The sequence below is a fragment of the Populus alba genome, chromosome 13 (genome assembly GCF_005239225.2).
Source record: "Populus alba chromosome 13, ASM523922v2, whole genome shotgun sequence".
NCBI classification, from domain to species: Eukaryota; Viridiplantae; Streptophyta; class Magnoliopsida; order Malpighiales; family Salicaceae; genus Populus; species Populus alba.
Window position 1 is genome coordinate 1,890,472 of NC_133296.1, and position 24,881 is coordinate 1,915,352.

At 34.3% G+C, this 24,881-nt stretch overlaps 3 protein-coding genes across 3 annotated transcripts; all 3 read right to left on the bottom strand.

Moving 5' to 3' along the window:
• Positions 1-1,986: 1,986 nt before the first annotated feature.
• LOC118053317 (MDIS1-interacting receptor like kinase 2) lies at positions 1,987-3,234 on the bottom strand. Its single transcript, XM_035064543.2, has 4 exons — positions 3,210-3,234; positions 3,054-3,136; positions 2,691-2,931; positions 1,987-2,491 (listed from the first exon to the last, which is right to left on the bottom strand). Exons 1-4 carry the CDS (start codon positions 3,232-3,234, stop codon positions 2,100-2,102), a joined length of 741 nt encoding a protein of 246 aa, XP_034920434.1. The 3' UTR covers positions 1,987-2,099.
• A 2,130-nt stretch (positions 3,235-5,364) lies between these two features.
• Positions 5,365-14,127, bottom strand: LOC118053226 (bifunctional 3-dehydroquinate dehydratase/shikimate dehydrogenase, chloroplastic). The gene is made up of 12 exons (XM_035064416.2): positions 13,980-14,127; positions 13,574-13,806; positions 13,111-13,216; positions 12,764-12,982; positions 12,201-12,547; positions 11,694-11,739; positions 7,047-7,064; positions 6,824-6,932; positions 6,601-6,738; positions 5,891-6,039; positions 5,627-5,789; positions 5,365-5,528 (listed from the first exon to the last, which is right to left on the bottom strand). Exons 2-12 carry the CDS (start codon positions 13,795-13,797, stop codon positions 5,485-5,487), a joined length of 1,563 nt encoding a protein of 520 aa, XP_034920307.1. The 5' UTR covers positions 13,798-13,806; positions 13,980-14,127; the 3' UTR covers positions 5,365-5,484.
• Positions 14,128-16,428: 2,301 nt separating this feature from the next.
• On the bottom strand, positions 16,429-22,270 carry LOC118053225 (bifunctional 3-dehydroquinate dehydratase/shikimate dehydrogenase, chloroplastic). Its single transcript, XM_035064415.2, has 10 exons — positions 21,718-22,270; positions 19,937-20,042; positions 19,509-19,727; positions 18,795-19,135; positions 18,410-18,473; positions 17,829-17,937; positions 17,551-17,697; positions 17,276-17,424; positions 17,045-17,207; positions 16,429-16,644 (listed from the first exon to the last, which is right to left on the bottom strand). Exons 1-10 carry the CDS (start codon positions 21,930-21,932, stop codon positions 16,601-16,603), a joined length of 1,557 nt encoding a protein of 518 aa, XP_034920306.1. The 5' UTR covers positions 21,933-22,270; the 3' UTR covers positions 16,429-16,600.
• Between the last annotated feature and the right edge of the window lie 2,611 nt (positions 22,271-24,881).

A 24,881-nucleotide genomic window follows, 5' to 3' on the forward strand; every position in this document is an offset into this window, starting at 1 on the left:
AGAGATGGATACGAGTCCAGAGGATGGCCCCAAAGCTTGTAAATGGATCATCCGAAAGAGAATTTGGGATTTGATGAAGGCCCAAAACATTTCTTAGAACCCCAGACTTGTTCACCATCGAATCCCTAATTTCGTTGGCACCTCAGCTGCTGCTAAAAAATGAAAAAAATTTGGACAACAACTATATCAAATAAAATAATTTTAAAAAAATAATATACATACATACATATATATATATATACATACATACATATATATATATATATATATATATATATTATCTCAATACATTTCTACAAATAATTATTTTAAAAAAACAACAACTATATCAAATCTTATCCTTTTGAATACATGTTTGTCTGTGTTTCAGATTTTTTTTTTTTTTGAAATGCATAGTTTTTTTTATATTTGTTTGGGCTTAAACTGCAGTTTAGTGTGTAAAAAAAAGGGGACTCAGAGGCCTGCTCGCCCCTTCAAAATTTTATTCAAATGGATCATTAGTGGCTACCAGTACCAGAGAAACGACACCTACATGGACTGACTAACTGATTCCATTCCATGTCTGTTGCAAAAATGGCGGGAATATACTCTATGAATCCAACAACCTTAATGACTTTTAAGGTAACAAAGCAAGGGACCCACCCTTCAAATTATTCATTCTGTCGAAGTTTCAATTTTCAAGTTGAATTTCTCTCTTCTTTCTAGCCAATTTACTAGTCAAGTTAGGGGCTTGTTAGGGTTTTGATCACGGTTTAAATTTAGGGTTCATGACGAGTTGCGTTTATTAAACGTGACTTCTTTAAATTTCACATTTGGGAGCGAGCTGTGATAAATACCAAACAATGTTATTCAACTTAAAACAATTCCACCTATGTTCTAATTTATTATATCAGCTTCTTTCAACCAAAAAAAAAAAAAACAATTCCACCCATGTTATTTGGCCAATATTGCCAACATGCAATTTTTTTTTTTTAAAAACAAATTAGCATTGTTTGAAAATATTGTTGGCAAAATAACAAACTTAAATATTTTTTTAATGAAATATCATGGTTTAGTAAATGTTACTGGTGGAAACAATAACTAATGACGACAATTTAAGAGCATGAAAGAGAGAGAAAAGAAAAAATAAATGAATGCAAAGCTCTGATAACGACAATTTTGATATTATTAAAAAAATTTCAACAAGACAAATTCAACAACATTAAAAAAAGTTATTAATTGTGTTATTTCATTAAAATCTTCTCATCTTTGGCTTCTATTATTTTGAGAGGAAACCAACTTCTTCCTCGTCAAGTTTTTTATTTTCAACTAATCTTCTCAAAATTAGTTGTTCTTAATAGTTGGGATGGTTTGGTTTTTTCATGTCATTTGCCACAGATTCCGGTGTGGATTCTCAGAAAGTCATATAAAATAGCAAATGCTAATTAAAGATGTTCATACGAGACCATATTGCGAATCAAATCGAAACATATTATGAATATAGGTTCAAAATAAATCGAATGACAAATTCCAAAAAAATATAAAAATCCCAACATTGAAGAAGGATGGAGAAAAAAGATAAAGAATTCAGTATATCTTTCTTTAATTGTAAAAGTAGAGAAACGAAGAATTTAACGAATTGAATTAATCTGTGGGCTTCACAAAGAATCGTTTTAAGATTTCAAGAATTGTTTTATATTTCTCTTTAACAACATAAACACAAATGTATTATTGAAAATAGAAACTCATTCATGCGCATCGAGCATAGAAATAATAGGCCTGAATATCCAAAAAAGATGCAAATCAATCCTATAACATTTCAAATTTGGCTTAAAAGGAATTATAAATCATCGAGGCTGCATGGAGGATTCTTCAGGAGTTCAATGTGGAGAGCTCTGTGTAGTTGATAGTTGATAGTTTAAGTTTTTTTTAGCATGATCAGTGTGGTCTCCTCATTGTAGCAAAGAGCCTTTATTTACCTTGATTGATAATAATACCGTACTAAAACATATTAATCGTTGAAGAAACAAAATACAAAGCAGCGAAATAATTTATAACAAACAAAAGTACATAAGTCGAAACAATCACATGGTAATTATAAAAAATCTTTTGGAAAATTCTCAGCTTGTCACAGTTGTTTGAGGCATAAGATCTTCCAACGTTATTGCGGAGAATGCCTTTGGCAGCAGAGGCCATCGAGCTATGAGTTCTGAAGCTACTTGTCGCATGGTTGGCCTAGATTGGGGATTAGCAAGCAAGCATGCAAATGCTATTTTGATAATGGAGACCACACCTTCTGCAACTCGATTTTCAGGAAGTGGGATACGTTGGTCTATCACATCCTTCAACAATGCATGCTGGTTGATTTGTGAGCACGACGAGGAGGAAAATGCTGATGCGGAAAGAGATGAGATGAGATCACCTGGATGCATTCCCATTATTACTTTCATTGTGACCACTCCAAAGCTGTAGACATCGCACTTCTTGTTCACTCTCATTGTGTAAGCTAGCTCTGCAAAAATTCTGGTCATTTTCTCATAGTACTGGCTGTATTGTACTGCTAATATGTCATAATGTTTTGGAGAGCCTCTACAAAACATTATGACATATAAACAGAAATTTAGCAATAGATTCATATATATATATATATGTGTGTGTGTGTGTGTGTGAATCAATTGCTATATATGTTAAGAATGAAATCAAGTATGTACCTGGAGCTGTGTATCCAAAGGTGCCAGCAAATGAGGTCCAGTTGGTCGAGTCAGGCATCAAGAGCCGAGCTGTCCCAAAATCCGAAACATGAGCCCCGTATTCCAAATCTAAAGGAACATTGCTGCTGGAAATGTCTCGGTGAATGATTGGAGGCGAGCAATCATGGTGCAAATATGATAACGCATTGGCCACTCCTTTAACAACATTAAGCCTTCTATCAAGTTCATCGCCTGTTCTTCGCTAGATAAATTCATCTTCAAACTTCCCCTTTCTATGAACTCGTAAACTAAAAAAGAGTGCTCTATTAATGAACAAAATCCATATAACTTCACAATATTTTGATGTCGAATATCTATTAACACGCGAATCTCATTTCTAAAAGTTCTCAGATTCATAAGCTCGCCATCTCTTGATGGGTGAAGTTTCTTCACGGCAATCACCTGACCTGTTGGCATTCAAATAAATAAATTTATAACCATTTATTTACATGATTATATTCACTAAACTTTTTTATTTACCTGACTGTGAACTAGCATAGCTCATATGGTAACTTTCTATCAACTCAATATGATTTGGGTTAGTGGATTAATCTAATAATTTATTTCAAATTAACTTATATAGGAGTTAATCTATGGAATCTAGTAGATTAAAAGGAAAAACTAAAAAAAATATTAAAATCATGAATTTAGCATGCATGTTTTAAATTTTTTTAAGAAAAAATATAAGGCATGCAGGTTGATCCAATGTGTTTTTTTATATGAAAAATCAAGAGTATCATTTAAAAAGCATATCCAACCATTCAATTAAATAAATTAATAAATATTTATTTATCTGATGATTATGTTAACAAAACTTTTTTATTTACATGATTGTGAACTAACAAAACTCTTCCTATTAATCTAATATAAAAAGTGTGCTTTCGTGGATAAATTTATTAATTAATAATTTAGTATGAATTAAGTTTCATAAAAGGTAATCGATGCAATCAAGTAGATTTTGTGGTTAAATTAGAGAATTGATCACCTAATCAAGGCTAAATTTGATTTTTAAATCTTTTTTAAACATGTTGTTTCTTTTTTCTTAAAATAAATCTTAAGACAATATTTTATTTTAATTGTCCTGGTCAGCCATATATTCTTATGGTTTTTTTTAATTTATGACCTTATTTTACTTCAAAAATCAGAAGTTAGAGTCCAGCCTGCGAGGTACCGGTGATTTCCAAAAGCAAAGAAGAAAAAAGATACAAATAATAATAATAATAAAAAAAAAGCAAAGAAGAAATTTGTTTTTACAAAAACAGAAAGCAGATAAAAAAAATATAAAAAGCTAACAGATACAGAATAAAAAAAGAAAATCAAAACTAAAGGAGTTGACACGCCATCTTTAAAACCTTGTCGTGTTAATTGCTTCTTGTTCCATCCACAGCTAGCATCATGCCATTAAAGCTTCACCAGCCAATAACCTGTTAATCGTGCTCACTGGGTTTGGACCCCAGATTGTGCCATGGGGTCTCCGGGAAGTCATGTTCAAAGATTATATTAAAAAAAAAATCCAAGAATAAAAAAATAAAATTCCCAACATCGAAGAAGGATGAAGAAAAAAAACAAAGAATTAAATATATCTTTAATTGTTAGTTTTTGGGTTTGCCCACATATATATTAGATTATGTATTTTGTTACAATTGGTTTTTAAAAAAATAATAAATTTTGATTAACAATGCGAATATCTAATGAGATAAAATTCATATGCCATTGTTTATCTTGATGAAAATGTCCTTTGAATTATCAAAGGAGAAAAAAGCCATGTTTTTAAAATTCAAATGATAATCCTTGAAAACTGTGTTAAAACTTTCAGTTAATATTTATTTATTGAGCTTTGGTTTGAAACATCAACTCCGGTCCTAAAAGGGCATGTGGATAAGTTTGCGACGCTATCTGCCACAATTCAACCATGTTTTTTTTTTTTTTTTTTTGTATAAAATATATTTTAAAAAAAATTAATAAATTAATTTTTTAAAAATTGTTTTGTATAATATATAATTTACAAAAAAAAACTAGTAAACCTAAAATATTTTATAATTTATTAGAAAGTAGTTGATCAAATTTTGTAAAATATTTTATTTATAAGATAATCAATTAACAATACTTCCAGGTATTTTATTACATTATAAAATCACCACTCTTCTCGGTTCTGTTTGTTTTTATGTTTTAAAAATATTTTTTAAAAATTTTAATTTTTTTTTAATTTACTTTAAATAAATATTTTTTTAGTATTTTTAGATCATTTTAATACACTGATATTAAAAATAATTTTTTAAAAATAAAAAATATATTATTTTGATATATTTTCTAGAAAAAAATACTTCTAAAAAAAAAAAAACCATAACTATATTCGCTATAATATATCACCATAGATTCTGAGAACTATTATTATATTTAACCATAATCATCATTATTCAACCGCTATTATATTTTTCTGGTAACGCATGGTATCTTAAGCCTATTAGGCATGGATTATTTCAGGTTTTCTAAGAAAAAGCAGCAATAAACATATCATATCATATCATGACATTTGTTTAATCTTTTTCTTGTTGAAATATTGAGCCACAAAAAGATTTCATGTGCTAGGAATAAAAAAAGAAGTTTGAAAATGAAATTTATTGGTACAACAGAATAATATCAAACAGCTGATTTGCACCTTTCACTACATTTGAAAATGATCTGCCTGCAAAACATGGATTCAGAAGTTGCTAAAACTTGGACGCAAATCAACAAAAAAAAAAAAAACTCCCTCTCATGTATTCCTTGCTAACACATCTCTAATGAGTTGCTCTGGTGCTGCAATAGGAAAAACGAAGCATAAGAAAAACACAATTCGAAGAAGAGAAGCACTACAGAATGGATGGGATTTGAGTTATTTGCCAGCTTGATCTTACCAGGCAAACCAGTGAACCTTTCAAACTGTACAAATGCTTGGTTGATGAACATCTCTGTCCCATAAACAATGGTGCTTCCAGCCTCCTGTGCTTCTCTTAAGAGAGTGGTCAGTTTCGGCGTGTAAATTGCGTCGAAGACCAGCTCATAGTGTTTTAAAGCTTCCTGCAATGACAGAGTTAAACAGGATAATCCAGGTTCAGGTATGTGCTCACTAATCTACTCTTAAACATGACACAATAGAATATGATAACTTAGGTGTAAACCTTAGCAAGTGGTGTTTCTTCTGTTCTTGGTTTCATTCCAACAGACGTGGTATTTGCAAGGATCATTCCTTCTTCTGGATGAAAATCTTTTAGGTTTGCTAGAGCAATCGCATGTCCTCCTACTTTACTGGCAAGCTCCTCGGCCTTGCCTGGCAAAGAAATCAAGAAACAAAAGTGATATTTGAATTAGCAAATAGGCAATTCAATGTTCTTCTGAACAATGATTCCCAAATTTGAATAAAGGAGAGAAAAAATCATGCCATCATCAGTAGAAATGATTCATGCACATATCTATGAAGCTGGCTTCAGCAATGTGTAATTTCAAGGCGTAAGCAACTCATATTCCATGTGGAAGATCACTTTTTTTTGCTGTTAGCTCTGCCTTCAAGTGTTCTTAGGTAACAATTTCATAAGAACAAAATCCTTAAGGTCCGGGGTTTCCCTTAGCTGGTTTCCCTGGACGATCTTGTTTGCTTTCATAACCATGCGTAAAAATCTTAAACCTTTCCATTAATAACCATCGCTATAATGTTTTGTTCTTTTCCTCCAGCAGATCTAACTCTTAAAAACAACAGTATGATAAAAGAGTTTATCTTTAATAGTGCAAGATAGATACTATCAATTATCTCGATCAGTATTTTCTACGTGTAAAATCACAAAATACATACTGATCAAGAGCAAAGAAGATGACACGAGATATAGCTTCTCACCATATGTGCGGTTGGCAACAACTCTTGCTCCTTTCTCATATGCACCATAAGCAAGGGCCTTTCCAGCTCCACCAGCTCCCATGACAACAAAGAGTTTACCTGCCAACGGTGAAACAGATGCAGGGGCACCATTGGATGCTGCAAGGAGAATTCAGGGTTAAAGGAAAATACATCGACCAAGAAAGTGTAAACAGAACACACTTTGTAACATAAATACAAAAACCTCCTAATGCCTCCTCAATAGCTGCTATGGCTCCAAGATAGTCAACATTGTAGCCCTTTAGTTTCCCGTCATCCGGTCTCCTGATCATGCAACTAATAGCTCCAATTTCCTGCCAAAAAATAAAAATTATAATAAAACAAGCATCTTTTTCTGAAATTGAAGTTCTTCAAGGTGATGGTGTGAACAAGTTTTAAATTATGAACGCCTCGGAGTGACAAGATACCTTCGCTATTGTATCGACCTTGAGAATATTTGAAAACTGCCACACCTGATGGTGGTGAGTGTTCTTGTATTTATATATAGCTGAATGTGTAACAGCTGAATGTGTAACGTTTACATGGAAACTGAAGCTAACGTTTGTACATAATTGTGAGGAAGAGAAACGGAAGGAATGATAACGTTTGTACATAATTGTGAGGAGAGAAACGGAAGGAATGATTATGCTGTGATTAAAGCTGCTGATCTTCAACACCCCCCCGCAAGCTGATCGTCGGGTTGGGACCGATGTGAAGCTTGGAACGGAAAAATTGAAAGAGAGCTTTAGGCACACTTTTGGTGAAGATATCAGCAACTTGTAAATGAGAAGGAACATATTGGGTGTGAAGCTTGTCGGCAAGAACAAGTTCGCGAAGAAAATGATAATCTAACTCAACATGCTTGGCCCTCTTGTGAGAAATAGGGTTGGAACTTAAGAAAATGACACTTTTGTTGTCACATAAGAGAAGAGGCCGCTGTGGAAGGGAAACTTTCAAATCACGAAGGAGATGTGTTAGCCAAAGTAATTCTGCTGCAGTGAGAGCAAGTGCACGATATTCAGACTCACAACTTGAACGAGATACGGTAGGTTGCTTCTTGGCACTCCAGGAAACTAAATTGTTACCAAGATAAATGGAATAACCAGAGGTGGAGCGACGAGTGTCAGGACATCCGGCCCAGTCAGCATCAGAATAAGCAACTAAAGTAGTAGGAGTTGCAGAGGGGCGGAAGATGAGACCAAAATGCAAAGTCCCTTTGACATAACGAAGAATGCGTTTTACTGCAAGAAAGTGATCATTAGTTGGAGAATGTAGAAACTGACTGACAGAATTGACAGCATGAGCAATGTCAGGACGCGTGATGGTCAAATATTGAAGGGCACCAACAAGAGATCGATAGAGAGTAGGATCCGAAAATAGAGAACCATCAGACGATAGGTGCTGAGAAACAACCATGGGAGTATGAACAGGCTTGCTATCAAGTAACTGAGCACGAGTGAGAATGTCACGAGCATATTTGAGTTGACTAAGAAAGAGACCATCAGTTGTGGATGTAGCTTCAAGACCAAGAAAGTAACTCAGAGAACCCAAATCCTTAGTAGCGAATTCAGAATGAAGCTTGCAAGTAAAATTGTGAAGAAGAGAGGAGTTGTTCCCTGTAATGATGATGTCATCAACATAAAGAAGCAAGTAAATAACGTCAGATTTCCTGTGAAAGACAAAGAGTGATGTGTCGGCACGACTGCAATAAAAGCCGAGCTGAGTGAGGAAAGAGCTGAAACGCTGAAACCAAGCACGAGGTGCTTGTTTGAGTCCATAAAGAGCTTTCTTCAATTGACAAACATGATTAGGGAAGCGAGGATCAATGTACCCAGGAGGTTGTTCCATGTAGACCTGTTCGGTGAGGTGACCATTGAGGAATGCATTCTTAACATCAAGTTGGCGAAGAGGCCATTTGTTTGTCACAGCTAGAGATAGGACAACACGGACAGTGGTAGCCTTTACAACCGGGCTAAAGGTGTCGGTGTAGTCAAGACCAGGTATTTGTGTATAGCCTTTGGCAACAAGGCGAGCTTTAAGACGAGTGATGGAACCATCAGGCAAATATTTGGTCCGAAATACCCATTTAGAACCCACAATGTTGGTGTTGGCTGGTCGAGGGACCAAATTCCAAGTGTGATTATTTTGTAAAGCCTGAACTTCTTCATCCATGGCAGCTAGCCAAGAAGGATTCTTAGCAGCAGATTTAAATCCTTTTGGTTCAACAGAGGCCAAAAGAGTTGAGAGAAGACTAGAGGATCCCAAAAATGCAAGATTTGCCGGGTGCCGAGGTTTAAAAATTCCAGCTTTGGCTCGTGTGAGCATAGGATGAGAACTCATCTGAGAGACAACAACTGGAAGAGGAGGAGCCAATGTAGGGGGTGCAAGAGAAGTTGAACTGGGGTCCGAGTGCTGCGGAGAAGAACCTGCAATAGAATTATCCATCTGCATAGGCTCATTCACAGGATCAGTACAAAGAATACACGAATTAGATCCGGATTGTGTAATATGCGGGGAATGTGGCGGTGGGGAAGAAATGGGCATGGTGCTATAGAGAGGAGCTGGTTCTAAAAAATTAGAAAATTGAAGGGTGGACATAGGTTGAGCCTGAGAGGTTTCTAAAGAGGGAAAGTAATTTTCATCAAATTGAGCATGTCGAGTGATATATATTCTGGATGTAGAGGGGTCAAGACAGCGAAACCCTTTATAAGAAGTACTATAGCCCATAAAAATGCAAGGAATACTTCGAGGGGAAAATTTATTTGGCATATAATCACGTAAACATGGATACACACGACAATCGAAAGGATGAAAATTCTCATAATTTGGAGAAGAACCATATAGAAGTTCAAAGGGGGACTTACCTTCGAGAAGCGGTGCGGGCAATCGATTGATGATGTAGGCTGCAGTGCTAAAGGCATCAACCCAGAAGCGAGGAGGAGTGTGAGAATGGAAAAGAAGGGCCAAACCAGTTTCAGTAACATGACGATGTTTTCTTTCAGCACGACCATTTTGGGCAGGAGTATATGGGCAAGATAGCTGATGATGGATACCCGAGGTACGAAGGTGAGTTTTAAAGCAATTGCTTGTAAATTCTGCACCACCGTCACTTTGAAAAATTTTGATGCGAGAAGAATATTGATTTTCAACAAATTTTTGAAATTGAATAAAGGTATCATAAAAGTCAGATTTCAATTTCAAAGGATAAAGCCAAGTAAAACGAGAATAATCATCAATGAACAAAACATAATAGTTATGGCCCAAATTAGATTTTATAGGTGAAGGACCCCATATGTCACAGTGAATGAGATCTAACACATTTGACGACTTGTGGTCATTACGAGTATAAGGCAAGCGATGATTTTTAGCAAGTTGACAGGTATTACATAATTTAGGAGATGGCAATAAAGAGGTGAGATGAAGCTGTCCTTTTTTATTTAATAAAGCAAGAATAGAATGGTTCACATGTCCAAGGCGTGCATGCCATAAATCATATGAAGCATGAAGAGATTTATTTTTAAGGACAGAAATAAATGCAGAATTGCCGCGCTCTAGCACATATAAGCCTCCATCACGTTTACCGGTTGCCACCACCTTTCCCGTTAGGCAATTCTGAATAGTGAAAAAATTATTAGCAAAAGTAACTGATAAAGGAAAATCATTTGTGAGTTTACTGATGGATAAAAGATTTTTAGTAAGATGAGGAACAACTAAAACATCTAATAATTTAAGATCTGGGAAAGGGGAAATATTGCCTTTGTGTGTAATGGGTAGAGACGCACCATTCCCAACAATTACACATTCCTTACCCGTGTAAGCTACAGACTGCTCCAATGTGGAATTATCTGGAGTCATGTGAGCTGAAGCCCCTGTATCCAAGAGCCAATCAGATTCAGCAAGATAGGCTGTGGCTTCATGCCGATCATAGCGCTGCTGGCAGCGATCGGCATAGTGTCCTTCCAGGCGGCAGATCTGGCAGCGTGGTGGACGACGACCTTGATTGGTGTGATTACGGTTCTGTCCAGAATGAGAAGAGTTGCTACTGGACCCGTATCCACGACCACGATTTTGGCGAAAGGAGCTACTTCCACGATGAGAAGAGCTTCGGTTGGCAGTGAATGCTGCAACTGGAGGCGCTGAAGTCTCCAGAGATTGTTGAAAAATTTCAAAACTTTCAGCTTTAGAGACAAGATCGGTGAAGCAGGGGAGAAAAGTTTGTGCCATATGGGCAGTTGAGAAAGTGGAGAAATCTGACCCGAGACCACGAAGAAACCAGTGAACTTTGTCAGTTTCATCAACTGGGCGACCGATTGCATGAAGCTGATCACATAAAGCTTTGAATGCACGGGCATAGACAGTGACTGGACGGGTGCCACGCTTCATCAATTGAAGGTCATCTTTGAGACGAATCTCACGAGCCTTGGAGCGGTGACTGAAGGTGGTTTCAAGAGCGGTCCAGACCTCACAAGAGGTGGAGAGGCCAACGGCTTCAGCCATTGCCTCCTCTGTGAGAGAGGAGAGGAGAAGGCTAAGGAGACGCTGATCAGTTGCTTTCCATGCTAGGTGACTTCTGTTTGGTGTCTGAGAGGTAGGAGGATCAAATTGTGGTGGTGGCACAAGGGTGCCATCCACATGACCCAGCAAGCCTTGGCTTTCAAGAAGAGGAAGAAGCTGACTCTTCCATAGAAGGTAGTTGGAAGATGAGAGTTTGATTGTAACCATGTGAATCATGGTATTAAAAGGAAGAAGAGTGGGAGAAGAATCAGATGAGGTGGAGGCTGAATCAGATGAGGTAGAGGCCATTAGGATCGTGGGATGTGAATCCAATGGTTGCTCTGATACCATGAGAATATTTGAAAACTGCCACACCTGATGGTGGTGAGTGTTCTTGTATTTATATACAGCTGAATGTGTAACAGCTGAATGTGTAACGTTTACATGGAAACTGAAGCTAACGTTTGTACATAATTGTGAGGAAGAGAAACGGAAGGAATGATAACGTTTGTACATAATTGTGAGGAGAGAAACGGAAGGAATGATTATGCTGTGATTAAAGCTGCTGATCTTCAACAGACCTCATCGCAGCACTTGAGTCCATCTTCTTTGTGAGGAATTGTATAACTGTATTTTACAAGGAATAAACGTGCAGGAACCATCCAAGGATTTGAATAATATACGATATCGTCTATATCATGCATAACAGACACTTGTACTATTTGACAAACTCCCAGGAATGTACTTTGCGCATAATTCATTATTCTTCTGAAGCTCGTAATTAAAGAAAATGTCTAAAACTTCGATTTGAAGATCACTTGTTAAGATTCTTTCTTTAACTTCTAAAAGCTCTGAACTTAGAATTCATATCCAAAGCTTTCGAATTTCAAAAAAGCAAGTGTAATCTTCTCGTCAATACGAGGCAGTGCATAGCCCCAAAACTTCATATGAAAGTCTAGCACTGTAAAAGGAAAACGGACACGATGCAAAACTTATTTTAGCCGTTTTGGCCGAGCAAAAGGATATGGAAATAAAATACAATGCATGATTTGTGTTACATGCGTAAATATTTCAGAGAAAAGTTTTACCTGTATCCAGCAAAGTCTGGAGATGAATATGTGGATATATAATTTGCAACACTATCTACCAGCAGAGGCAGATAGATTCCATTAAAGCCAACTGACTTAAATGCTGCATTATAGAGGTGAGGGCTTTTGCTATGACCAATAGGATTCCCAATAACACCATGTACTTTGGTATCAGCTTCAATCTGTCTGAGGTTGTAAAGTTCCAATAAATCTTTGACAGTTGGTTGCCCTGGAGCAGACACCACTCCTGCCTCAATTGAACCAAAAGTGAGAAATCCTCCATATTTTGCAGCAAGCACCCTTGACATTAAACCTCTCTCGCCCATAACAAGTCCTATCACTGGAACCTATGATTCAGCTGAAGCGTCAATTACAAACAATACAAAGGTTTACAAAATAAAGATATTGTAACTATTTGGACATATCACGAGCATGCTCATCGTTGTCATTCAACATTAGCACGTACTCGCGTTTGACATGACATTTTAGAGAGGAGAACATTTCATATGAGACAATCTTGCAATTCAAAAGGCATGCACTTCCATGACTTGCAAGCTACTTACCTGTAAATTCACAATTATGTGAAACATCCGTGCGTTATCTGTAATGTCTAAAGCAGTTGTTGCCACCTTCACTATATCAGCTCCAGTAGCTTGTATCCTGGCCACAAGGTCACCTATTTCCTCTATGGAGGGAGTGCATTCGTAGTTGTGTGAAGAAACAATGATCTTGACCTTTTCAGGTTTCTTCCCTTGAATGAAATTATAAAACTCTTGAGCTACCTTCAAGCATCAAACATAAAAGTTTCAGTAAAAAAATCTGTCTAACCGCTGTGGTAAATATAAATCAAGTACTCATCAAATGACTTTCTCTACAAAAATAATAGAATACAGAAGGTAGGAAGGCTAACCTTAAGTTCGATGTCTATAAAATCTGCTCCCAATTCCATGGCTATTTGCAGTGCCTTTTGTCGCTTGTTTTCATCACCATCATACTGACCGCCTTCCCATTTCGGTCTAAAACATATATGATCCATGGGGAAAATTCATATGAATCCAATAGCAAAGGAATACTACAGTACAGTATCAAAGGGGAGAGATGGAACACAGAATAGGCCAAAGCTGAATTTTCAAAATGTTTGGCAAAAAGTTCACCAAACCTTCTGAGTAACCATTTGAACAAATGAAAGAATAAATTAAAGCATTACTGAGTCAGTACACACTTTCTACTCTGTTCTTTGTAAAAGTTAAAAAAGCGGCTACACAAGTTCTTATAATTTGCAATTAACACAAGTGTGAAACTTGGATTATTTAAAGCAATCACTAAGACAATCTCATTTTTATAGCACATATTGTTGGTTTATGATCTACTACCTGTAAGTGATTAGAGTGGGTAAGGGGCATTGTTTAATCAAGGCTTCGAGATCATTTCTAGGGCTGAAATTCCTCAAGAAATCCACCCGAACTTCAGCAAGGTCGGCCCCAAGCTCCTTCGCCCTTTTCATTTGAACCAACATTTGATCAACTGATTCTGCCATTATCGGTGCACATATCAGTGTCGAATTTCTTCGCACTCCGTCAGCGCGTTGGATATCCATAGAAGTCAACTAAAATCCACCAATCAATAAAAAAAATTCATAAAAAGTTATAAAAAAAAATAGAAAACTTCTCCCTTTGATCCAAAAAACCTCAAGAAATGAGCGTTTCTTTTCCTTTCCTTTCCAACAGTTCCCTGGTAAGTAAACGGAAAAACAAAGAGAAGATAGAAAGGAAACGTTACCGAGACGCTGCCACGTGAATATCTCTATCTCCGCTTGATGCTTAGCTGCTGCTGTCGTCTAAGGTTTAAGCAGGCGGAGAAGAAGGTGGCCAAGTAGTATCGAACTTGAATGACTTGTTTTTTGTTTTAATTATTTTTCGAGAGAGAAAACGACAGTGTATTTGGTGGGCGAGGTAGGAAGTGCGTGGCTAGTAGCATTTCTGTCTCGCTTGTCTGTTCTTTTTTTTTTTTTTTTCTGGTTAAAAAAAGTAGACCGTTAGCCGGCTGGAGCAACGGATTTTTAAAAATTGTAAAAATAGAAAGACACAGAAAAAGCTGTTAGTTTAGTTGATTATATATGGTATTATTATATTTATATATAATATATATTTATTATTAATAAAAAATTAATTTATTTTTAATATTTATATAATATTAAATCAATAAATTTAATATTTAATTCATAAATTTAGAATAAAATAAAAAGTTGACTTAATACGTGATCTCTGAAAACACATGCAGGCTAACTCTTTTAAATATTCGGACAGCTCTCTTTGTTGTGGCCAGTGGGTACTGTTCCTCTATGGACAACATGCATACAATATTGTATACTACTTCGTACAAAAATTAAAAACAATAAATTAATAGGGATTAAGAAGGAAAAAAATTACTTAGTTTAATGTTTGAACGGAGTTATATAGTTTAAAAAATTACACTGTTAATCATGAAAATTGTAGCTTAACTAATCAGATTCTATATTTATTATCTTAAAAGTTATTAGTTCGAGTTTTAAAATACTTCAAGGCTACTGAAGGCTTATATGGTCATTAATTTCAGGATTCGTGTAATTAATTGAGATGCGCGCAAGCTAACCCGGACATCCACGTTAATAAAAAAATATTACATTGTTTATATAATTAATAATATTTTACATTTCAATGAGATATATGTAAATTTAATTAAAAAAAAGTTAAATGTTATTTTTCAAAATATTTTTTTACATTATAACAACTATGTTCTTGCTATTTGCTATTTTTCTTTAGGGAATTTAATAGTATGGTAAGAATTATTGTTTAAAATATTTTTTATTTGTAAAATATATTAAAATACTAAAATGATTTGAAAATATTATAAAAATATTAAATTTTTAAAAAATATTTTTAAAATATAAAAAATAAATATTCGACCAGATAGAATCCGTACGTATTTCACCAAATATTATTTTAAACTATTATAGGTAGGTCGTATTCAGGACCTCCTATAATAGATATGGACCCACAATGATCAGGGGTCAGTTTCACATGTTTAGGGAATTTGACAAGTCTTGTTCCTTTCCAGGAAAAGAGTATCGATGAAATATTCAAATTTTATTTTTAGAATTATTTTAAATTTTAAACAAAATTCAATCTACGAAAATAAATTAAAGGTTAATCCTTTTAATTTACATTAAAAAATAAAATTAATATTAAAACTAATATCCTTAAAATACTTATCTATTCATCTTTTTTTTTTAATCAATCATCTCCCCTATTGTCACGAGTAAATATGCAAAATCTTAAAACTTCAACTACACTATCACCAAAACACTCCTCTTTTTATCCGTCCCTGCTCATATTTCTTGTCTTTAATTTGATGACTTGTCTAGTCTTGAGAATAATAGTTATTTTTTTTGTTAAAAAATATATTTTTTAAAATTTATTCTTAATATATTAAAACAATTTAAAATATAAAAAAATTAATTTTAAAAAAGTTAAATTTTAACAAATTTCCTTTTGGGCCGTACTCCAAATGGAAGCTTAGATTTATTTATTTATTTATAGTTATTTTAAGTTAGTTATTAAATTTTTATTTTTGAATTAGAATAAGATAGAGGTAATAAAAATAATATAAAAATAAATTGAATTGAATTTAGTAATAAAATAAACTATAAATTTTATTTATTTATTTATAATTAAATTCAAATTTAATACTATTATTGAATTCAATGATAGCATAGAATTGGTTCCAGATATAGGGGAGTGTATTTAACAAACGTTTTCAATTATTTATCAATTCAAGAGGTGTAATTCCAGCTCTGATGTGTGCGAGGTCCAAGGGGCTACTGTCGTTTTTACAGGGCACTGGATAATCAGGCACACTGGTTTCCCTGCCAGTGATCGTTTTCATGTGCTCAAAACCAATCCAATTCTTTAGGGTTATGTTCTTGATTGATTTCATGGGCTTACTAGGGCATACACTGCAGATCTTCAAGATTCAAGAAAGGCTGGAGCCAACCTCTCTGGCTGCACTGCAGCTACACCACCTTGCACCCCACACTAACTGAGCTCATACTGCTGTTGCAAGTTTCATGAGATTTAATTTCCTAGATCACTTGATTCCAAGTTTTACAAAAACGTTTTTCAAATCTTGTTTGCGCAACATCCCATATTTGTAGTTCAACAATAAGAGAAGAATTACGTCAATAATCTGCTTTCATAAGTCATAGCTTTATTATAGAGCAGTAGTCATCACTAACACTGGATATATTGATGACAAAACTGGTCTCAGCAATCCATCAACTTTGATTTACGAGTTAATATTTGAAATTAGATAACAGTTTATTTTTATCACGCATCGCAGCATACTTCGCATGATGCAATAAATCAGAATTTGGCTAAAACAATCTCCCGCATGAACTCTTTCGGCGCTGCAAGCAGAGACAAAAAAATGAGATTATTTCAATCATGGATGAAACTACAGAAACCATGTTCACCTTAATGCATTAAACAAGATTTCATTAGGTCTGTTTTGAAGCAACTTTGAGGAAGACTGACTTTGCGATGGGCTTTATATCTATGGTGGACATTCAAAGCTTCAGCAAATTAGGATTGCAGGAATTTGGCTGATAGAACAGTTATTGCAATTTGGAATTTGACATTTAAATCCAAGTTTGCATCAGAGTAGTTGGATGGTTTATAAGGTGTAAATTTCCTTTTCTAGGAACTATTATCCGGCTTCAATGGAGGAGCCAGTAGGCCTCTGGAAGGAATATGAAGGAGATACAAGGAAGAAATGAAAGAGATGGGAGGAAGAAATAAATGAGATACCTTCTCTGCCGGTGAAGAGGTTGAACTGTCCAATGGCCTGTTTGAGGAACATCTCAACTCCGCTCACTGTAATGGCTCCAGCAGCATCAGCATCTTCTAATAGTCTGGTTTTTCTTGGTGTATAAACAGCATCGAACACCAGTTGGTAGTTCCCCAGGGTTGCCTTCAACAAACAAAGAAGGTTTTAATAAAGAGAACCGAAATGAAATTCTGTTTCTTTTTAGAGCGAACCTCGGCCACCGGGATCCGGTCTGTACTTGGATGCATTCCTATTGGTGTTGCATTGGCAAGGATTGCTCCCTTCTCAGGCTGGAAATGTGCTAGACTATCAAAATGGTGAGCTTCACCGGAAACAACCTGAGCAAGAGACTTTGCCCTCTCTTTTTGGAAAAACACGAGAAAGAGATAAGATGGTTTTAGATGCTCTATAATTCTTATCTTTCTAGTTCACAAGTAACTAATCAGAATGCTGCTTTAAGGCAAAGGAAAGAAAATAGTGTTTTTACCAAGATCAATGTCGAAAATAATCACACTGGCTCCTCTACTTTTAGCACCAACCGCAATTGCCCTTCCTGCGCCTCCAGCACCAACAACCACAAACTGTTTCCCAGCCAATGGAGAATTTAAAGATTCGCCATTGATGTATCTTTGATCTGTAATACCACATGAACAATGTCTATGCATCACTAACTCTACTTGATAATCTATAAATAAGTATTTACAGTCACTTTCAAAACACGTACAGAATTCTAGAGACACAGAGTTGAGGAGATGGTGTCAGTACCTTTCAAAGCATCCTCGATTGAAGCTATTGAACCCTCACAGTCTGTGTTATAACCTATCAGCTTCCCATCACCAGGCTTCCTTATGATGGTATTAACAGCACCTATAGACTGACAGAGACAGCATGTTGGTTACTGATAGAGAATAATATAAATCATATCTTAGAACCTCACCTAATAGTTTAAGCTATTGGGTTGAGATGGTTATATGACATGGTATCAGAGCCTTGATGACCAAGTGATTACGGGTTCGAATCTCATCATCCTTATTTATTTAATAAAAATTAAGCACAAGGTAATGTCGGTCTATGTAAGTTTCAAGCCCAAATGACTTTTACTTGAGGGGATGTGTTAGAAAATAATATAAATCATATTTTAACACCTTACCTAATAATTTAAGCTATTGAATTGAGATGGTTATTTGACAGTTTCGTTGCAATATATCAGGTCTATAGTCAAGGATTGTAACGACAAGCGAAGAAAAATTACAATAAGATCATTGCTATCAGCAAGAGGATATATTTCTAAGACAGCCAGTGAACATCAAGTTTCTGCGAAGATGTAAAATGGAAGCTAAAATCACCTTAGCCAGTGGATGGACCTCGTCACAGAACTGCACGACAGCTTCTTTGTATGGAAACCCAACACTACAGTTCAAAAATGATCAAAAGAAGAAATTGCATTAGGAAGGACGATTGACAAGAGAACAATTATTATGTGATTTCCAGAACTGAAAGTACTCTGGTCTGTTAAGAGCTTTCACATACGAAACAACAGAATGTAGCATACAAGCAGACGACATTTCACGATGCTTGTCATAACCCTTCCAATTTTATGCAAATTGGACATTAAACTGAGAGAAAAATAAGTTTTTTCGCAAGTGATTACAAATGAAGCGAAATTTTATATTAGAAAATATGGATGCTTACATAACTTCAAAATTGACTATAAAACTGCACATGACATACCTATAGCCAGCAAAGTCAAGGCTTGTGTAGACTTCAAAGAATTCCTTGAGATCATCAACAAACATTGGCACATAAATCCCATTAAAGTTGGCATGCCTGAAGGCAGGATTATGCAGTATAGGACCTTTGCTGTGGCTAACTGGTTTTGAGACAAGACCGAAAACTTTAGTATCTGAATTGATGTTCTCAACCTTGTAGGCTTCTCTAAGGCTGTCTAAAGTAGGCAAACCAGGAATCGAATTTCCTTCCATGGCTCCATAGACGAAAGCACCACCGAATTTGGGACACAATAACTGGCTTATGAGGCCTCTTTCTCCTAATGAGTATGCAACCGCTGGCACCTGCACTTTACAGAAAGTCCTGATTGTATCATGCCAGAAAGTCTGATACAAAGAATCTTATCTTGAAACTAAAGTCATGGCCATCACTGTATCTGATAGTTTTTGTCTGACAACGAAAACATCTTCAAATTGCAGTTGAAATTGGAATATAACTAAAAAATCATAAGTTTCGAAGACTTTCACTTTCATTTCTGATTTCCAATCTACTTCTGTAGTAAGGAACTTCATTTTATGAGTGATGCATGTTTTCCTTTTATTCATAAACTATTGAGTGATGCATGCCCCATCTAGATTCTTTAATTTCATACAGTCTAAACATCTTTCCATTTCTATACACCTTAAAGGCATAAAGTTTCACCATGATGTATCATACCTCACTATGTGAAAGCAAATGAAAAATCCTTTCCAATTCTGTAATATCATTTGCATTAGAAACAACTTTAATGATATCTGCTTTGGTAGCTTGCATGCTCGCAGCAAGATGGCGGAGATCTTCTTTTGAAGGGGTTGCGCCACTCAAATAAGATGATACAATGACTTTGCCACCAGTCTGATGCTTGCTTTTCACTTCCCGTACCAGATCAGATGCAACCTGAGAGAGAATAGCAAAATGTTAATTGTTCATATCGAACGGTGATATAATCGATCATCAACTTCTGTCACATTGCTCCCTGTGCAAGTTACAGGCAGAAACAATCAACATGATCACTAAATTCAAACATTTCAACTTTTCTGATAAAACTTCACAAGTTTTGACGATTTTCTACCTACTTCAATCCTCAAAAGAACTTCATAATCTACCTTGAGCTCAACATCAATATAATCAGCTCCCAGTTCATGTGCTAAACGAAGTGCTTCCAACCTTGTGTGCTCATCCCCTTCATACTGACCACCTTCCCACCTTGGCCTGGTACAATAATGCTATAATTAACATGAAAGTGATTGAAGGTTTTGTGCTCAATGCCTGCTCCTAATAACATGCACACATGCCTTCTAAGTTCACTGTCTTGTTAGTGTTTGAAGTGCTTGACATGCTGGAAGTTCTAAAACATAAATTATGTTATTAAAGAATTCTACATCTTTATTAATTTGTTTTCTTCAAATTCTAGTTTGCAAATATGATTACAACCACACACCTCCTCATCCACTGCAAAAAATATGATCCTTCCTCTATGCAACAGAAGTATTTTTATTTTATTTTTTGTTAACAGGAACATCTAGTCCATGAAACCTTCACTTGGACCTCGACAATTTTTATCAGTGATGAATCTAATGTACTGATACGAAAGTTTAGCTTGGGGCCAACACAACTCAAATCTCTTTTCTCTGTTTTGTGCTCTAACATTTTAACTGTTTTTTTTCCATAAAGACAAGACAAAGGGAAAAGAAAGTGAAAGAGTCAAATCATGTTTTTTATTCAAACAATTTAAAACATAAAAAAAAAAATTAATTTTTTTATATAAAAAATATAAATTTACTGAAAACACAGTTTCCGCGTTTCAAACGCAGCCTATTGCGACAAACCCACCAGACACAAAATCAAGCATATCGGTCCCACCTTTGGGTGTGGCTTTTGGTCCCACAATGGAACACACCCATATGCTTCGTAAATCTGAGAAGGCAACTCATTTGATTTTTTAAAAAGTATTTTTTTAAAACTTTTATTAAAATAATTTTTTTATTTTTCAGTATATTAAAATTATTAAAAAAAATTAATTTAATATTAAAAAAAACAATAAAAAATATAAACTACCACACTTACAAACATATTCTCAAAGTCATGTAAAGTTTTTAAACTTTTGATTATAATAATTAAACAAACATATAATTAAAGGATAAAATTATGAATTAAACAGGTTAATTTAAATTACATGGATTAATTAAATCAATAGATTTTTTTTAAGAAAAATAAAATATTAAACTAAATTTTAAACTGATAATATTTAAATCTGTTATATCAAGGAAGTCAAATTAGATTAGTTTTGGATTGATTTTTTAACACCCAACCCACGTCTAAGAGAGGACAAACAATTGAGTCAAGCCTCATTTAATAACGAAAGATTTAATTATATCATATCCACCATAGTTTATTAAAAACAAATTAATTATTCCCTATAGTATAAAAACTTCTAAACCATACGTAAATTAGTAGTATTTTGTTTCAAAAAAACACACTCTTTTGCTCATCAATATTTCCATATTATCTACTTCATTTTACTATTTTTTTAATAAAAAATAAAACAAATTGAGAAATAACATGAAATGGACGTACGGGAAAAAAATAAGTTAAAGATGAATTTAAAAATAGAATGATTAAATACAAAATTCCTGAAACAAGAAGAACTAATAAATTACCATCGATAGCTAGATTAACTCCCTAACTAGAAAAAGGCTACCAGTTAAAAAGAAGAAGAAGGAAAATCTAATAAAGGAAGAGAGAGGCATGTTCCATTCCAAGCCTTCTCCATCCTTTCTCTGTCATTTTCAATCTCTTTGTAATTAATGATAATTCAAAAACTACAAAAAAAAAAAAAAAAAAGAGAGAGAAAGAAATGGTATTCAAGCACCAAATAGAATAGAACCTGTACACAATGATGACGGGCAATGGCTTGTTTCTGATGATAGTTTCCAGGTCTTGGCTAGGCTGGAAGCTGTCGATGCAGTCCAGCCTGACCTCCACAGCGTCAGCACCCTGTGCCTCTGCACTCTGCATGTCAACCACCATTTGCTCAACAGATCGAGCCATCAATGGAGCACAAACCATTGTGGAATTTGTTAAGATCCCAGCACGCCCCATCAGGCCAAAATGATCAAGAAACCGATAGTATTTGAGGCAGAAAAGGGTTGCTTTAAGGCAGTAGAAGAAAATGAAGAATCCAAAAGTAGTTGTCTACGTCTATATGAAGAAAATGGGGGAGGGAGTTTGGCTGGTTCTGGCAGAGACGAACGAAAGAAAATCAAAATGAAGAGAGCATTAAAAAGAGCCAGAAATCCAGAAAGAACACACTCAAGGAAGCAAGCAATGCTCTGTCTCTCTCAAATGCGATGAGAATATAAAGCCCAGGAAATCAACAGGTATGGTTTCGTAGCTTTTGCAAGAGCCTCCACTCGAAGAAAGTGACAAAAGGCAACTTGAAGCTTGAAAACAAAAGCTAAAGAAAAGAACAGAAATGTTCTTTCATATTATATTTAGAAATGATATTATTGCAATACGAATCTATATTTTTTTATTGCCTGGTACTATTCCGGTGTAATAAATGACAGCTATCAGACGACGGTGGCGGAAACACACAAGATTTGAGAATATCTCATGCCTCCAATAAGCCCACCCTCTCAAGTTCCCTTTAGAAATTGATGCATGAACACATCACTTTATTTGTTTATATGTGAAGAAAAGAAGAATCAGAAAGAATAAAAGAATAAAAGAATAAAATTGTTGATAAAATGTCAAGAATGTTTATCATGTCAATTATAAAAAGAATCATTAACAAAAAATTTCATCGGTAGTTTTCAGAGAGCTCTAGAACCGTTTATTTTTCAATTGTATTATTAATTATTGTTCTTTACAGATAAAATCATTGATGAATTGAAAAGTCGTCGGTTTTCTAAAAAACTTTGATTAAATTAAAACTTTAAATTAAATATTACAGACAAAATTATTGATGGATTAAAAAGTCGTCGGTGATATTTAACGGTTTTTAAATTTTTTTTTTATTAAATTAAATATTACGGATGAAATCTAAAAATTAAATTAAATATTAAATGAAAATTTTGTTAATAAATCTAAAGATTGTGGTGGTGTTTATAACAGTGGTTGATACTGGTACTGGAAAGAGACCTAGGCTTTGAATCTGTCGAGCAAGACGATCACCATAAACAACCGATCGCAAAGTAGAGAGAAGCTCATCGCCCAAGTCCATGAGGTTGAGCTTGCTCTGTGTGATCCAATCCCAATTCTAGATAAGCCTTGGCTCCTTCCTGTCAGCAATCTAGTTAATTGGATTTTTTCGTGTAAATATCTTACTTATTTCAATAAAAAACACTGCTCGATCAAGTCAAGTTTTTGGATCTCAAAATTTTCAAGTTAACCTAGCTAAGACATGTTTAACAACTATGATGATACTGGTTTTCTTTTCTTCTTCTATTATCGTGATTAACACTGCATTTAAAAGAAAGAGCAACGCGTGGATAGGCATAATGACAATAGTTGTGATTTTATTTAAGTCTTTAGGCAATTATTACATGTGTATTCGTGAGAATTTCATTTTATGTGATTGAAAATATTATTTTTAGTACCATACTTACTAATACCAAAATAAAAAAAATTACTAGTATTTTTCGAGTAATACCAATCAATGTTAGAATTATGAGTATTATTTTCAGCTCAATATTCATTAATATTAAAGCCATGAATATTAGATTTTTTTTTTGAAATACTCACAGTATCAATATTTGAAGTATTATCTTTAGTCTAAGATTTATTAATGATAGAGTCATGGATATTATATATAGACCAATAATACAAGTTATCTCAGGCATAATGCTTTAGGGGTGTTGATATTTTCTTTTTTATCATAATCTGTCTCATATCATATAATCTCCGTTAACTAATTAAGGTTTTTTTAATGATCATAATACTAAGTGACAACTTTTTTTATAAGACTAGATCTTTTCTTTTAAAAAACAAGATGTCAAATATATATTTACTTTTTTAATGTCATTGCAATGTCGAATATCGATAACTTGGTTGACTCGGTCAAAACCTAGATTATAAAAAAATTATTTTAATTTTTTTTAAATGATGTTATTTTAAATTGATTTAAGTGAATTTGAATCAACTTGAATTAATCTACTCAATCCATACCTAAATTTTAAAACTAATTACGAATCAAATTGTGGTTAATAACTTTGATCGATTACATTGATTCAAATACAAGGAGCGAATAATCACCGAAGGCAACACTGGAGGGTAAATTAAGCTTTATATAGATAAATAATTACATTTGAGTACGTGTTCATATTTTTTTCAACTCTGATTTTTTAATTTTAAATGAGATTCAATATTCATAAATGTACGTGTTAATGAAAGAAAATGCATGTAGTTTTTACATGAATTGTTTTATTTTAATAAAATTCAGCAATCCACATTTCTATAACAATGGACTTCAATAAATTTTACTAATTCCAAAGATTTCCAAAAAATAATGAGATATAAAAGGAAATATTAGAAAAATAAAATAAAATTAAATTAAGATCCTCAAGCTCGCTACCTAGAAACGAAAGCACCAGGCTGGTAGTGGAAAGCATGGCAACCATAAATCACATGCCTTTAGAATTTCCAAGAAGACATAGCATATTATAGTAAGGCATTATTTATTAAGGATAATTCAGGTGCGAAGCTAGGATGAAAAAACTAAAATAACAAGATAAATTTTTTAAAAAAATTATTCTACATGAGTTGTAAACACAGAAAGACTTGCATGATTTAGTTTTCTGTAAATAACTTATTATGTTTATGTAGGATAAGAGGCTAAAAATAATATGAAATTAAATCAAAACTATAAAATTAATTTTATCTTTATAAAACACCCTCTACTTTAATTTTAGTGTAATATCAATTCCCCGCCATCTTGCAACTATAAATATCATAAAACTTCGTATCCACATGTCGCAGGGAAGAAGTGCATGATGGCGGTCTCTTTTGTTGAACAAGTCTCGCGTAGCAAACAAAATCTGAATGGCCTCT

Bases quoted from the DNA above. Each gene is read 5' to 3' on its own strand.
- LOC118053317 (XM_035064543.2), bottom strand. From the start codon at position 3,234: ATGAGCTATGCTAGTTCACAGTCAG. The intron at 3,137-3,209 runs GTAAATAAAAAA...GAATGCCAACAG, and splicing joins CTATGCTAGTTCACAGTCAG to GTCAGGTGATTGCCGTGAAG. The intron at 2,492-2,690 runs GTACATACTTGA...GAATTTTTGCAG, and splicing joins CTTTGGATACACAGCTCCAG to AGCTAGCTTACACAATGAGA.
- LOC118053226 (XM_035064416.2), bottom strand. From the start codon at position 13,797: ATGGATATCCAACGCGCTGACGGAGTGCGAAGAAATTCGACACTGATA. The intron at 12,983-13,110 runs GTTAGCCTTCCT...TGATGCTTGAAG, and splicing joins TTATAGACATCGAACTTAAG to GTAGCTCAAGAGTTTTATAA. The intron at 11,740-12,200 runs GTAAAACTTTTC...TGTAAAATACAG, and splicing joins CCAGACTTTGCTGGATACAG to TTATACAATTCCTCACAAAG.
- LOC118053225 (XM_035064415.2), bottom strand. From the start codon at position 21,932: ATGGGGCGTGCTGGGATCTTAACAAATTCCACAATGGTTTGTGCTCCA. The intron at 18,474-18,794 runs GTATGTCATGTG...TTTGAACTGTAG, and splicing joins CTTGACTTTGCTGGCTATAG to TGTTGGGTTTCCATACAAAG. The intron at 17,208-17,275 runs GTTCGCTCTAAA...TGTTTGTTGAAG, and splicing joins ACCGGATCCCGGTGGCCGAG to GCAACCCTGGGGAACTACCA.